Raw genomic sequence first — 12,238 nt, 5'->3', positions numbered from 1 at the left:
AAACGGTGACTGTGCTGTAATTAAAGCTCCTCTCTCTTACTGCGCAGGCGCCTAACAGTCTCAGACTCTCTTCACGTGCACGCGCTTCGCTCTCTGCGCTCGGTCACGCGAAGGTCCCGTGTGCTAAAGTTCAGAAACTGCACATTGATCCTAGACCAGACCTGCAGACCCGGTCCTGATGATAAAGGTGTTGTTGACTGAGGAGGAGGAGGAGCTCGGACTGACTTTAGAAGAAGAGTCTCAGCAGAAGAAGAACTCGGAAGACAGTTTCTGTGCGCGCTCCCGCCCCCTCGGCCCTCGGACACTAACATGCACGCGCCTGTATGGGAGAATAACGGACCGATTGTGCCGCCGGGCTTGATAGTGACGTCATGTCCAAGAGGACCAGAGGGATCCGGATCAGGACCCGGACCGCGCCTCATCTCAGAACGTGCACGTGAGTATGTGTTTACTACTAAAGTTCAGTCCGTGGACCTGGTTCGGTTTTTCGGTTCAAGTAAATATTGAGTTTGACCAGTGGATTTTAACTTCAGTCCCAGTTTAAATCAGAAACATCAGATATTTAATGTCCGTCACAGTGAACTGTTTAAACTGAGACGTGTGAAGAACAGTTTCCTGCTCCTGTTCAAACCTGTTCTGTCAAAACCTCTGTGACCTGAGAAACACGTGATGTGAAACATGTTGCTGCAGCTGTCGAACGTGTAGAAGGACGGAGTGGAGGAATCCAGCAGCACCTGAACTCAACACACAGTGTTCATAGTTATTGTGCAACAGGCAGCGACTGAAGCAACAAACAGACTCAGAGGAAACAGGAAACACAGAAGAAGAAGACTAAGACCATGAGTGAGAGGCCAGAGAGAGAGACGGGTGTGTGGTGAGACAGTTTAACTGTGTCTGTTGTTTCTGGGGTTACTGTTGATTAACCTGGACTGAACTGACACAGCAGGTAAACTGATCAGTCAAGACAACCTGTATTTGGAGGCTTTTTAATGAGTTAGTGGGACAAACTATTAATAACGATTACAATAGTCCAGTCTGGAAGTAACAAATGCATGGACTAGTTTTTCAGCATCACTTTGGGACGGATGCCTCTTATTTTAACTTTAATGTTTCTCATGTGAAAAAAGGCAGTTCTAGAGATTTCTTTGATGTATGAAGTGAAGGAGATATCCTGGTCAAAGATAACTCAGAGATTTCTTACAGTATTACTTGAGGCCAGAACTAAGTCATCAATGGTGAGAACGTGATTAGACATAGTGTCTCTGAGATTTTTAGGCTCAAACAGTATAACCTCTTTCTTGTCTGGATTTAGGAGAAGGAAATTGGAGGACATCCAGGTCTTTATGTCTTTTAAGCATTCTTGAAGTTTGACTAATTGATTAGTTTCTCCTGGTTTCATAGATAAATATAGCTGAGTATCATCTGCATAACAATGGAAATTTATAGAGTGTTTCCTAATAATATTGGCTACAGGGGACATATATAAAGTGAAAAGAATCGGTCCAAGCACAGATCCCTGTGGAACTCCATAGCTGACTTTGCTGTGCATGGAAGACTCATCACTAACGTGTACAAACTGAAATCTATCCGATAGATATGATTTAAACCACTCTAGTGCTGTTCCTTTGATTCCAATGACATGTTCAAGTCTGTGTAATAAAATGTTGTGATCTATAGTGTCGAATGCAGCACTAAGATCTAACATGACGAGTATAGAGAGTAGTCCATTGTCTGATGCTAGTAGAAGATCATTAGTGACCTTTACCAGTGCTGTTTCTGTACTATGATGTACTCTAAATCCTGACTGGAAATCTTCATACAAGTTATTGCTACGCAGGTGGTCGTACAATTGCTTAGAAACTATCTTTTCAAACATTTTAGAGATAAAGGGCAGATTGGATATTGGTGTATAATTCACTAAAACCCCTGAGTCCAGAGTAGGCTTTTTGAGTAGGGGCTTGACTACAGCAACCTGAAAAGCCTGTGGTACGTAGCCTATTTGTAAAGATAGATTGATCTGATCTAATATGGACGTGCTGATCAAAGGTAAGACATCTTTGAGGAGTCTAGTCAGGATGGGGTCTAAGAGACATGTTGATGGTTTAGAGGAATTAGTTACCGAAATTAATTCACAATTATCTACAGGGAGGAGGAAGTCTAAGTACCAGCGTGGTCTTGCAGATGAATCTATTGTTGTTGTACAGTTGATGGAATACTAGGCTCAACAGAGCTAAGACTCTTTGTCAGCCTGGCTAAAGTGCTGAAAAGAACAAACCAGATACTTTTACAAAGACTCCAACAGACACTACTTTACAATAATGTCTTTTTATTTGTCTGCGTCTCAGTCTCTTAGTGTTTGTGTCTGTGCGTGAGGATGAGCAGCGGTAAGACGAGGAGCAGTTTCCAGATCACCAGTGTCACCTCAGAACCAAACCTGACCCCAGCTGGCCAATCAGCTCCCAGCATGGTCCTGAACGTCCTCCAATCAGAGACCTCCTCCTGCAGCCGTCAGGGAAGCTCCTCCCAGCCAACCACACCCTGTCTGAAGAGGAAATACATCACTCATGATGCCCAAAGGCAGGGAGGGGGTTCTTCCTCCAGGTTCAGGGTTGTGCGGTTGTCTGTGTGCGGGGCTGATGGAGGTGGGCGAAGCAAGCCGTATCGCCGTGGCCGATGGACATGCACTGACTTTATGGAGAGACCAGAGTGGTCGGGTATCAGAAGGGTGATGGACAGCATGAGAAACGCCCACTCACTGGAGTCTTTGGAGATGATTGGTCGAAATAGAGAAAGGGGGTGGGTCCACTCCCAAGACACCTCCCACCTGCTTGCTCAGCCAGTCAGAAGCAGGGAGGAGATGCACAGCAGCCCACCCTCCCCCACACACGAAGAACCAATAAACATCTGCCTCCTGGAACAAACGCAACCAAAGGGAGTTCAGGGCTTAGACTCCACCCTTTCACCTACATCACCCCACCCACAAAAACCTCCTCCTCCACTGAGATTGGACATGGATGCTAATGGGCGGGTATGGAGACAAAAAGTCACAAATGTCTGTTGGAGGAAGTTTGTCTTTAATTTGTGACTTGTTTCTGTGTCCAGTCTGTCCTTAGGTTGTCCCACTCTCAGCCCAGCTCACCCCCTGCTGGACCGTACCAACCAACACTGATCCCCATTCACACTTCTGCAGCTTATAGTCTGGATCAGATGGTCTTCAACCTGCCGGGGGATTACAGGTGACTTCCTGTTTATGTGTTTGACTTTATTTACATGAGTTTTCCTGTGGTAGTGTTTACCAGTCTCAGAGTTTGGGTTTGGGTTAGTGATGTATGGAAGTCTGGACATCTGCGTACAGCTGCATAGGACCTGTTTACTGTACATGTAAATACTACTGTGAATACTACTGGTGCCTTGCTTGGGTTTATGTGTGGCAAGTTCTGCTGTTTCCAGGCATCTGTTCCACATATAACAAGACTCAGAGTTGTGAGGAAGTCAAACACGTATTGACAAAATGTAAGAGCTACTGAAGCAACAATCAGTTCTGATCTTTGTAAGCAGCCACAAACTGTCTTCACCAGACCGACTCAGACTTTGACTGGACAAAAACAGGTTTGTGTCAGCTCAGCCGAGAACAGTCAGGGATGTTTTTATGCCTGATTCTTCGTTCCTGCTCCAGAGCTGTAGCTGCAAGTCTCAGTTACTCCACCTGCTTTTTATCACCCACACGATTGCTGCAGGAAACTTAATCTGTGACCTTAATCCTTTATATTCATGTTTTACTCGATGAGCATCAACTGAGAGTTTGAGTCCAAATCAGGTCTAACATATGCAAAAAAAAAGTAAAACCTCATTACAATTCATCCACCAGTAATGTTTTGAAAGTGTATCAGACATCATGTTAAAATTCACACTACCAGTACTAGGTTCCAGTACCTGTGTAAAAAAAAAAATCGTTATAGCTAGTTAAATAGAGGGGAATGTGGACCTCAGGTACATCCAGGTGTCAAAGTGAGACTTTAGAACAGAGAAACTTTGTTCCTCCATTATTTTGTAAATCAGCCCGGTGACCATGCATTTTCCTTCAGGATTCTCTGGTACAGAACTGAATCCATGTTTATCTCAGTTACAAGAAGTTGTCCTGAAACAGTATTTTCTGTCATCACTCTGATAGCTTGACTTAGTTTCATGTTGAATTTAGTTTGAACATGTTACCATCTGACCAACAGACGAACGAGGCAAGAGGTTGACAAAGTAAAAGGTATTTAATTTCAACTCAGTCCGAAGAGAGGGGACATGGGGAATCAATAAAACAAGCGAAAAAACTAAACAAGCAAGATTATAATCAAACGAAGTAACAACATAAAGAGACACAGAAAATGGTGACGTACAAAATAATGAAAAACCACTGTACTGACACAGGGACAATACAAACTAATACACTAATAAAATGTACAAAGTAACAACGGAAACTTTGTTATAACTTAGGCAAAATACGAAGTACAAACAAAAATCAGATGCAAACTCAAACAAACTCACTAATACATAATAAACAAAAACACTACAAAGGCAGTAAAACCAACTCACAAACAGGGAATGAAGTCCAACAAATGAAATCCAGAGTTATCCAACAAACGAATGAACGAGCAAACAAATTATGTGGTAAAGTGCAGTCCAGTTGACCAAGGAGCATGTGGTGAAATCCAATGAATGAACTAACGTGGTAAAGTCCAATATGGAGTCCAATGTGCAACAAACCAGCAGTGAACAAAGGAGTGAGGGAAGCCTATAAAGAAAACGGGACACACAGGTGAATCAACTCCATAATTAAGGTCCAATAGAGTGGAGGAAGAGGCCCCGTATGGGTCAAACAGGAAGTAGCAGGAGAGTGAGGAGGACCAGGTGACAAAAGGAAGGAAAGGAAGGACGAAGGGAGGAACTGTAACAAAACATTTTAATCATGAAACATATGAAGAGAAGAAATTTGAAGTTCATTACAGTAAATATAAAGTATGTTTTCTTATACAGCATATCTGCTTAAAAAAGGAAAAAAAAAAAAAAATATATATATATATAATTTTTTTAACTTTTTTCTCACAGTAACTAAAGAGGGAGGTTCTACTAAACTAAAACTCTTTCAATAGACCTATTAAAAGTATACATTTATTAATTATTTATAAGTAAAAATTAAAAATACACTGAACATACTTTGTTTAAAGAACCTGATATATTTTATATGTAAAGATTATAAATTAGATTATTTATTAAACTGATAATTGTAAATAATTGTATAATATAACTGTAAATTGTAAACAATTTCTATAAAGTCTGTAGCTGGTTTGTGAGTGGGAGGGAGCAGATTCCCACTGCTCTGCTCCTATTGGCTAAGATGGTGAGTGGGCGGGAGCAGATTCCCACTGCTCTGCTCCTATTGGCTGAGACAGTGAGTGGGTGGCAGCTGGAATGAGGAGCAGCCAGTCAGAGAACAGAGAGTGTGTGTAGGACAGAGACAGGCAGACCTGTCTACTTCATCACCAAGTCCACATCTGGACAAACCGAGCTTCTGACTGGACCCGGTCTGAGGTCTTCATTAAAGACCTGTTAGGTCACAGAAAACCAGCCAATCACTGATGAGGACATCGAGGGACTAAAGACATTTTGGATCTTAATGAGTGAGACAGAGAAGTTTAACGCGGGACAGATGCAGGACTTTAATGAGGGATATGAAGGACAGTGACTTCGACAAAGGACATGAGTCCTTAATGAGGTCTGAGTATTAACGGCCGACCTTAACAAGGAACGTTACAGCTTAAAGTGGGACCACAGACTTCAACATGAAACTGGAGGCGTCATCGGGAAACATGGGCAGGAGGGGACTTAAAACCAGGACCAGGATCAGTATCTTTAAATCTCTGAGTTGTGATTGGTCATCATGTGACTGCTGAGCTCTGATTGGACGATCTTGTGTGTCGTAGGGCTGTGATTGGTCAGAGATGTTTAGTGGTGTAAAGAAAATTAACTATGGGGGACGGATCTCTGAAACCTCCCCCACTCCTCATTCTCCGCGGCGTCCCCCATCAACCCCACCCCTTCCCCTCAGGAGTCTGCAGTTTGTTGCTAAGCAACCAGACACACCTGTGTTATGGAGAGAAAGAAAGGTCAAAGTTCACAGGACGGGTGTCAGGGAGTCCTGGCCTGGTGCCAGGCTGACAGCCCCAACCTGTGTGGCTCAGCCAATCACAAGGGTTAGTCCCAGAACCACCAACCAATCACAGCCTCCGTTGAACCTGCCAGCCCCCCACCTTCATTGGTCAATCCATCCTGGAGCACCACTCACTGGGCGGGGCTCCGACTCCACAATGATGTCACTGCTGCTGTTTTTTCAGAGGTAGCCATGGCAACCAGGGGCGGGGCTTCTTCCATGTGTTGGTCTAATGATAATCTAGTAATGATGGATTAGTGTCTCACCTGTCTGTCTCTCACCTGTCTGTCTCTCCACAGTGTTTCCAGTAGCAGTCTGATTGCCATCGACAACAAAATTGAGCAGGCAATGGTGACTCTGATTCTACTCTGACTACTGTAGTTTTACTTTGACTGCTATAGTTTTACTGACTCTTATGTAGTTTTACAGTGACTGTATGTTTGTTTTCTTATCTAATGTGTCACACACTGATCCCTGTGTGTGTGTGTGTGTGTGTGTGTGTGTGTTCTTGTCGTTGTGTGTCCGTAGGACCTGGTGAAGAGTCACCTGTTGCAGGCCGTCAGGGAGGAGGTGGAGCTGCTGAGGGACCAGATCAGAGACCTACAGGAGAAAAACCAGCAGCTGGAGAGAGAGAACCACATCCTCAGATCCCTGACTTGCACTGAACACAACACACGCTGATGATCTGGATCACTGAGACCACCTCTCTAACCTGTTGGTCTCCTGCGACCCGGACTCTGCAGACCTCGGCAGTTCTCTGTGGGGTCTGGCACCAGGACATAAGCAGCAGTCCCAGTCGCTGGAAATGAACCTGATGTGGATCAAACTTGATCCAGCTCCTTTCACAGATTCTTGATCAGCCTGAAAACTGGAGAATCTGGAGACCAGGACACCTGAAGTCTTCAACATGCTCAAACTAACTCAGTGCACTTACATCAGAGACCACCATCACCATGAACCTGGCCCAAACTAGGTTTAGGATGGTACATGTCACCACCTGTGACCATTTGGTCACCCTCAGACCAGTACTCGGGGTCAAGCTGGTTTGGACAGAAACAGTGTAGGAGTAAGTAGCTGGTTCAGCCTACGGGTCCAGACCAGGTCTGGGTTTGATTAAGAGGCCACTGTGGATGCAGGACTGCTGGATTTTGATCCAAGAGAGAACAGGATCAACCAGGATCAACCAGGAAACCTTCTAACATTGGTCTGCATCCAGAGAGGGTTGTCGCTATGGTAACCAGTTTAACAGGTCATAACCAGACTAACCACGGTAACCATGACAACAGGTCTGTTTCCATCTGTTGTTTGATTTCAATTCAATTCAGTTTTATTTGTATAGCGCCAATTTACAACAGAAGTTATCTCAAGGCACTTTACAGTGTTTAAGGATTAAGACCTTACAGAAAATATTTATTCAAAAAATTATGGAGAAAACCCAACAATCCCATTTGAGCAAGCTTTAGGCAGCAGGGTTAGTTTCTCTGGACAAAGTTTAAAGACACAACATCAGACTTTTAGGATTACCGTATTTTCCATACTATAAGGCGCACCTAAAAGTCTTCTCAAAAGCCGACAGTGCGCCTTATAATCCGGTGCGCCTAATATATGGATCAATATTGAGTCAGTCACACAGTAGAACACGGGAATAGACGTTTAACATTAACGAATCAATGGTGCGGAAGTGGAGGCAGCAACAAGATGGCCAAGTAAAGAAGACTAAACAGAGTTTCTGAGGGAACAAAGCAAGATGTTGGAGGACAAACTCCTATCTTTTCTTTATATAACTGAAAGAAACATAAAGAAACTAAATTAACAAATAATACACATCGGTACACTTTTCGTATGTTATACTCGCACACGCTAGCTTGACTTGAATGAAGCTAATTACAATAACACGCACACGTAATTTATCACATGTAACAGGTAACAACTAACATACTTCTAATGATAATAAACATGTTAATACTTACAAAGACAAATGCTTTCCAAGGCACAAACGTATAAATCACACTCAGCATAAACATGAACCAGTTCGTTTTACTGTGGAAACTAAACTAGTTTAATTTACCGACGGAGAAAATACGTCAAAGCTGTTCTATTGAACAGAGTGGAAAGAGCGCTCACTCTGCTACTAATTATCTTAACAAAGATCAACTAAAATACACAACTCTCACTCTGATAAATTTTTAAGAATACTTAGTACTTATAAATACTTTTTAGCTGCCTTTGTCACAACTTATTGTTATTCATTTATTACTTGAACTGAAAGGCATGATGGCATCTATTAATCAAGTTTGACCGACCTCTCTGTGTGAGGATCCGCCGACTACCTTTCAGGCTGACCTCTTATTTTGAAGGTCCCGGTTCCGGGCGGAATGGTGTTCATGCAGCAGCTTGACATTCGTTAAACCGATTGATTGCACCTGTTGTGCACCGGAGGGCTTTTTACCTGCAGTGTTCCACAGACCTGTTGCCAGATCGTTTGTTGAATAAGAGGCAAGACCCAGACACTACTTTTGCTTCTCATGACAAACTAGTGTGGAGGACTTAAAGTAATCGATGGCGGAGGATTCTGCTACATGGATTATTGCTTTGGAGTATGGACTGTGATACTTTTTCCCGGTTTGTGTTTCGTTGAATACCGGTGTATTTCATTGGATTATCTGTTGGATTATTTTGGATTTCCTATTGGAGCTACGGGTTTGGATTATCTATGTATCAAGGACTTTGATTTCACCATGTATTAATTTTGACTCCTTTTGTGTTTTTCTAAAGAAAAGACTGCTCAGCTGATGCTTGCACTGTAGTTTTGTTTGTGTGCCACAATAAATGCACTGAACTGAGTAGATTGCTTCGGCCTTATTATTGGTCCTACTAACACCTGTTACTGTTTTGTTGACATTCCCTTTAGCGCAGCTCCATCTAATGTTGCATAACGTAACCCCAGCCTCTACTGTAGCGTCTATTTTATGCGCCTTATAATGCGGTGCGCCTTATATATGAAAAACATTTTCATATAGGCCATTCATTGAAGGTGCGCCTTATAATGCGGTGCGCCTTATAGTGCTGAAAATACGGTAAATCAGTTGTAACTTCAGACTTTAGTCAAACACGTACTCTGTGTCTGAACCACTTATCCACAACCTGTTACCTGTCAGTGATTCTCAGGTTATTCTGTCACCTCAGTGGGTTTGATCTTCTCTGATTGGTCCAGAAGGAGGAGCCTCACCCTGACAGCTCGTCTCTCTCTATCTGCTAACAACAGTAAAGTCTGAGTGAAGGTTTCAATAAGAAACTAGTGAAGTAACGTCTTTTAGACCAGTTTACTCAGCGAACATCAACAGTTTCCTGTTAGCAGCAGTAAATCTACAGGTTCGAACACTGATCAGTGAGAACACAGCTCATTAACTCACCTGAACAGCTGGACACAGAGTTTCTGTAAACGACTGTCTCCACCTTCAGGAACAAAAAAACTTAGCTGTTTGTTTTATCAGTTTGGAACCAGAACAATGAAAAGAGGTTTAAAAAAGAGAAATAAATGAAGATTGTGTGTACTTTAGTTTGTGGTTAAAAAGCTTTACAGGAGATGAAGAGTTTATTATTTTAACATTCATATGACTCAAATATTTCACATGAAATGTGTTAAAATTCAAACAAAACAGTCAGTTTGTTGTTTAAACTATAAGTCAATAGAAACCTGAGATCTAGATTTGATTATTGATCTGTCAGATATTCAGACTGAAACATCTGATGTTATTTTAATAATCTGTAAGAACTCTGTATCATCTGAATCATCTACTCTGACAGTAAAATCATATTTTCTGATAAATCCCATATATTCTGTAAAAGAATTGATCTTTAAACTGTGACTAATGAAATCGAAACATTTCAAAGTGAATCAAACAGGAAACGTTATCGTTGTTTACATCAAATGACGTCAGAGCAGGTCGGGATCAAGTCGGACAGAAAAGTAACCGGCTGCTCTGTGAGCGATCACTGATGATCAAACTGAACTGGATCATCTGGGACAGGTCTGATAACTTTTCACTGAATAACGAAGCTTTCACACTCTGAGCTGAACCTCTTTCAATCCAGATTTATTAAGTTATGGATTTAGTTCTTGTTTATTTCATTTTTACCACCCAACACTGAATCCATCACATTCACACAGTGAACATCTCTGAACTTTATCTGAAGGATCAAATGTTCTGTGAGTGTCTTTGTTAATATAAAACTTCTCTATCTCTTGTGTTACAGAAACACAGACTGTGACTTCACTGAGTTACCAGAACATTTCTGAGGTCAGTTCAGAGACTCCAGGTGAGGGACTGACGCTCAGAGTCCAACAGCTTATTCAACCTCGACCTTTCTCCACATTTCCACATACAGTGAAACCTCAGTGTCCAACCAGTGTCTCCACTGAGCCACCCATTCTCCCTCCATTATCCTGTCCTCGGTTGTCCTCTGAAGGGTCGCAGCAGTGCTGGATCCTATCTCAGCTGTCATTAGGTCAGAGGCAGGGTCCACCTGGACAGGTGTCCAGTCTATCACAGGGCTGACATACAGAGACAGACAAACATTCACACCCAGGGACAGTTTAGAGTCCATTAACCTACAGACATGTGTTTGGACTGTGGGAGGAAGCCGGAGAACCTTGAGAAAAGCCGCTCAAACACAGGAAGAGCATCCAAACTCCACACAGAAAGGCACCCGGCCGACCTGTGGATTCAAACCCAGCTCCTTCTTACACTGAACCATTCCCCTCAAAATGACTAAAGTCTTCAACAGAGACTGTGGACTCTGGTTTCTAGTGTCAAACGTCTTAAAGCTAATGACTGACCTGTTGAAGGTCACGGGATGTTTGTGTGTCTCCAGATTAGCTGCACATTTGAATGAAGCCAATGAAAACGTCTCACTGTCCTGCAGAGTGATGATGTGCACCTACACAGTGGATCCTCACCTTTGATCTTAATGTTCCAGATTAGTTTTTACTGAACAGCCGCTTCACAATCTGCCCAGTACAACCACAGTCTGACCTGCTGGTTACTGAGCAGCTCCACTGGGTCAGTCCGAGTGAAGAACGACTCCATCTTAATGAAATGGTTTCTATCTAGACCTGGACTTACGTCAGTGAACACACCACACAGGTGCTGGTGTTCTCATTCAGCTGTTTCTTTTCATCTGGACTTCAGTATTTGATTTGTTCTCATTTCTCTGCCTTGTTCCAACTGCTCAGAGAAAATGTTGAATTGTCTCTGCTGAGGAAACCACAGCACTGACAGTCCCGATCACAGACGAAGGAGATCATCTCCAGTTCTATCAGCCAGTGTTGGGATGGAGGGAGCATCTCTACTGTGGCTGCTCTGGAAGACATTTTACATTTAGACCACATGTTGACTGACGTTTGATTGAATTTATTTCCACTTTGGTTTTTACTCACTTTCTTGACTATGTGAAACTGAGCTGTAGGTTTTACTTTCAAAAACACTCCCCCCTCATTAGGTTCACAGGAAAGTTAGTCTGACACCATCTCACCAAGGTTTTAGTACGTTGCTGGTTATGATATATTTCTATTTGAATCATGAACAATATCACATTTATAACATGAAATGATTGTTTGACTTGTTCTTTACTGACAAACACATGATTCTTTGTAATTCAGAGTATTTGGAATAAAGTTTGGTTTGTTCGTGTCCACTGTTCTGATTCCTCTCAGAGCTACATGAGAACATTCAGACCCATCCTCAGGTTCAATGGTACAAATCATTTGAATTGACCAGTTTGTGTTGTGTAATAATACACATGCTTGTTTTCTGTTGGTTGTGCTCCTCAACAGGCTTTTTAATGCTGCTCTCAGCTCACTGTGTCTTTGTTTAACAGCTTCAGTTCCTTTGATTTAACATGTAAAACATTAAAAAACATCAGTTCACTGATGAAGTGGATGAAATTCTGTCTCCATCACTGTGAGTGTTTGTGTGTGGATCATTCAGGAAACAGCTTCACGAGTCACTGAGATACAGAAAATGTTTAATGGAACAA

The 12,238-nt window shown here is 42.5% G+C and overlaps 1 protein-coding gene across 8 annotated transcripts; it reads left to right on the top strand.

Moving 5' to 3' along the window:
• LOC113168159 (TSC22 domain family protein 4-like) lies at nt 1-12,067 on the top strand. 8 transcript variants are annotated; one of them, XM_033326676.1, is made up of 6 exons: nt 10-946; nt 2,346-3,028; nt 3,103-3,236; nt 6,499-6,550; nt 6,728-6,899; nt 6,957-8,146. In XM_033326676.1, the coding sequence occupies exons 2-5, from the start codon at nt 2,375-2,377 to the stop codon at nt 6,878-6,880; spliced, it is 993 nt and encodes a 330-aa protein (XP_033182567.1). In that variant the 5' UTR covers nt 10-946; nt 2,346-2,374; the 3' UTR covers nt 6,881-6,899; nt 6,957-8,146. The 8 variants fall into 8 exon arrangements, with proteins under 8 accessions (XP_026224955.1, XP_033182569.1, XP_033182567.1 ...); XM_026369169.2 differs by having other exon boundaries at nt 12-436; nt 691-946; nt 6,728-8,146; XM_033326678.1 differs by lacking the exons at nt 6,499-6,550; nt 6,728-6,899; nt 6,957-8,146 and adding exons at nt 10,457-10,500; nt 10,589-12,067 and having other exon boundaries at nt 3-946.
• The last annotated feature ends 171 nt before the right edge of the window (nt 12,068-12,238 follow it).

Source organism: Anabas testudineus, chromosome 18 (genome assembly GCF_900324465.2).
Source record: "Anabas testudineus chromosome 18, fAnaTes1.2, whole genome shotgun sequence".
Lineage (NCBI taxonomy): Eukaryota > Metazoa > Chordata > Actinopteri > Anabantiformes > Anabantidae > Anabas > Anabas testudineus.
The sequence above is the reverse complement of the archived record's forward strand: the minus strand, read 5'-3'. Positions and strand labels throughout refer to the sequence as shown.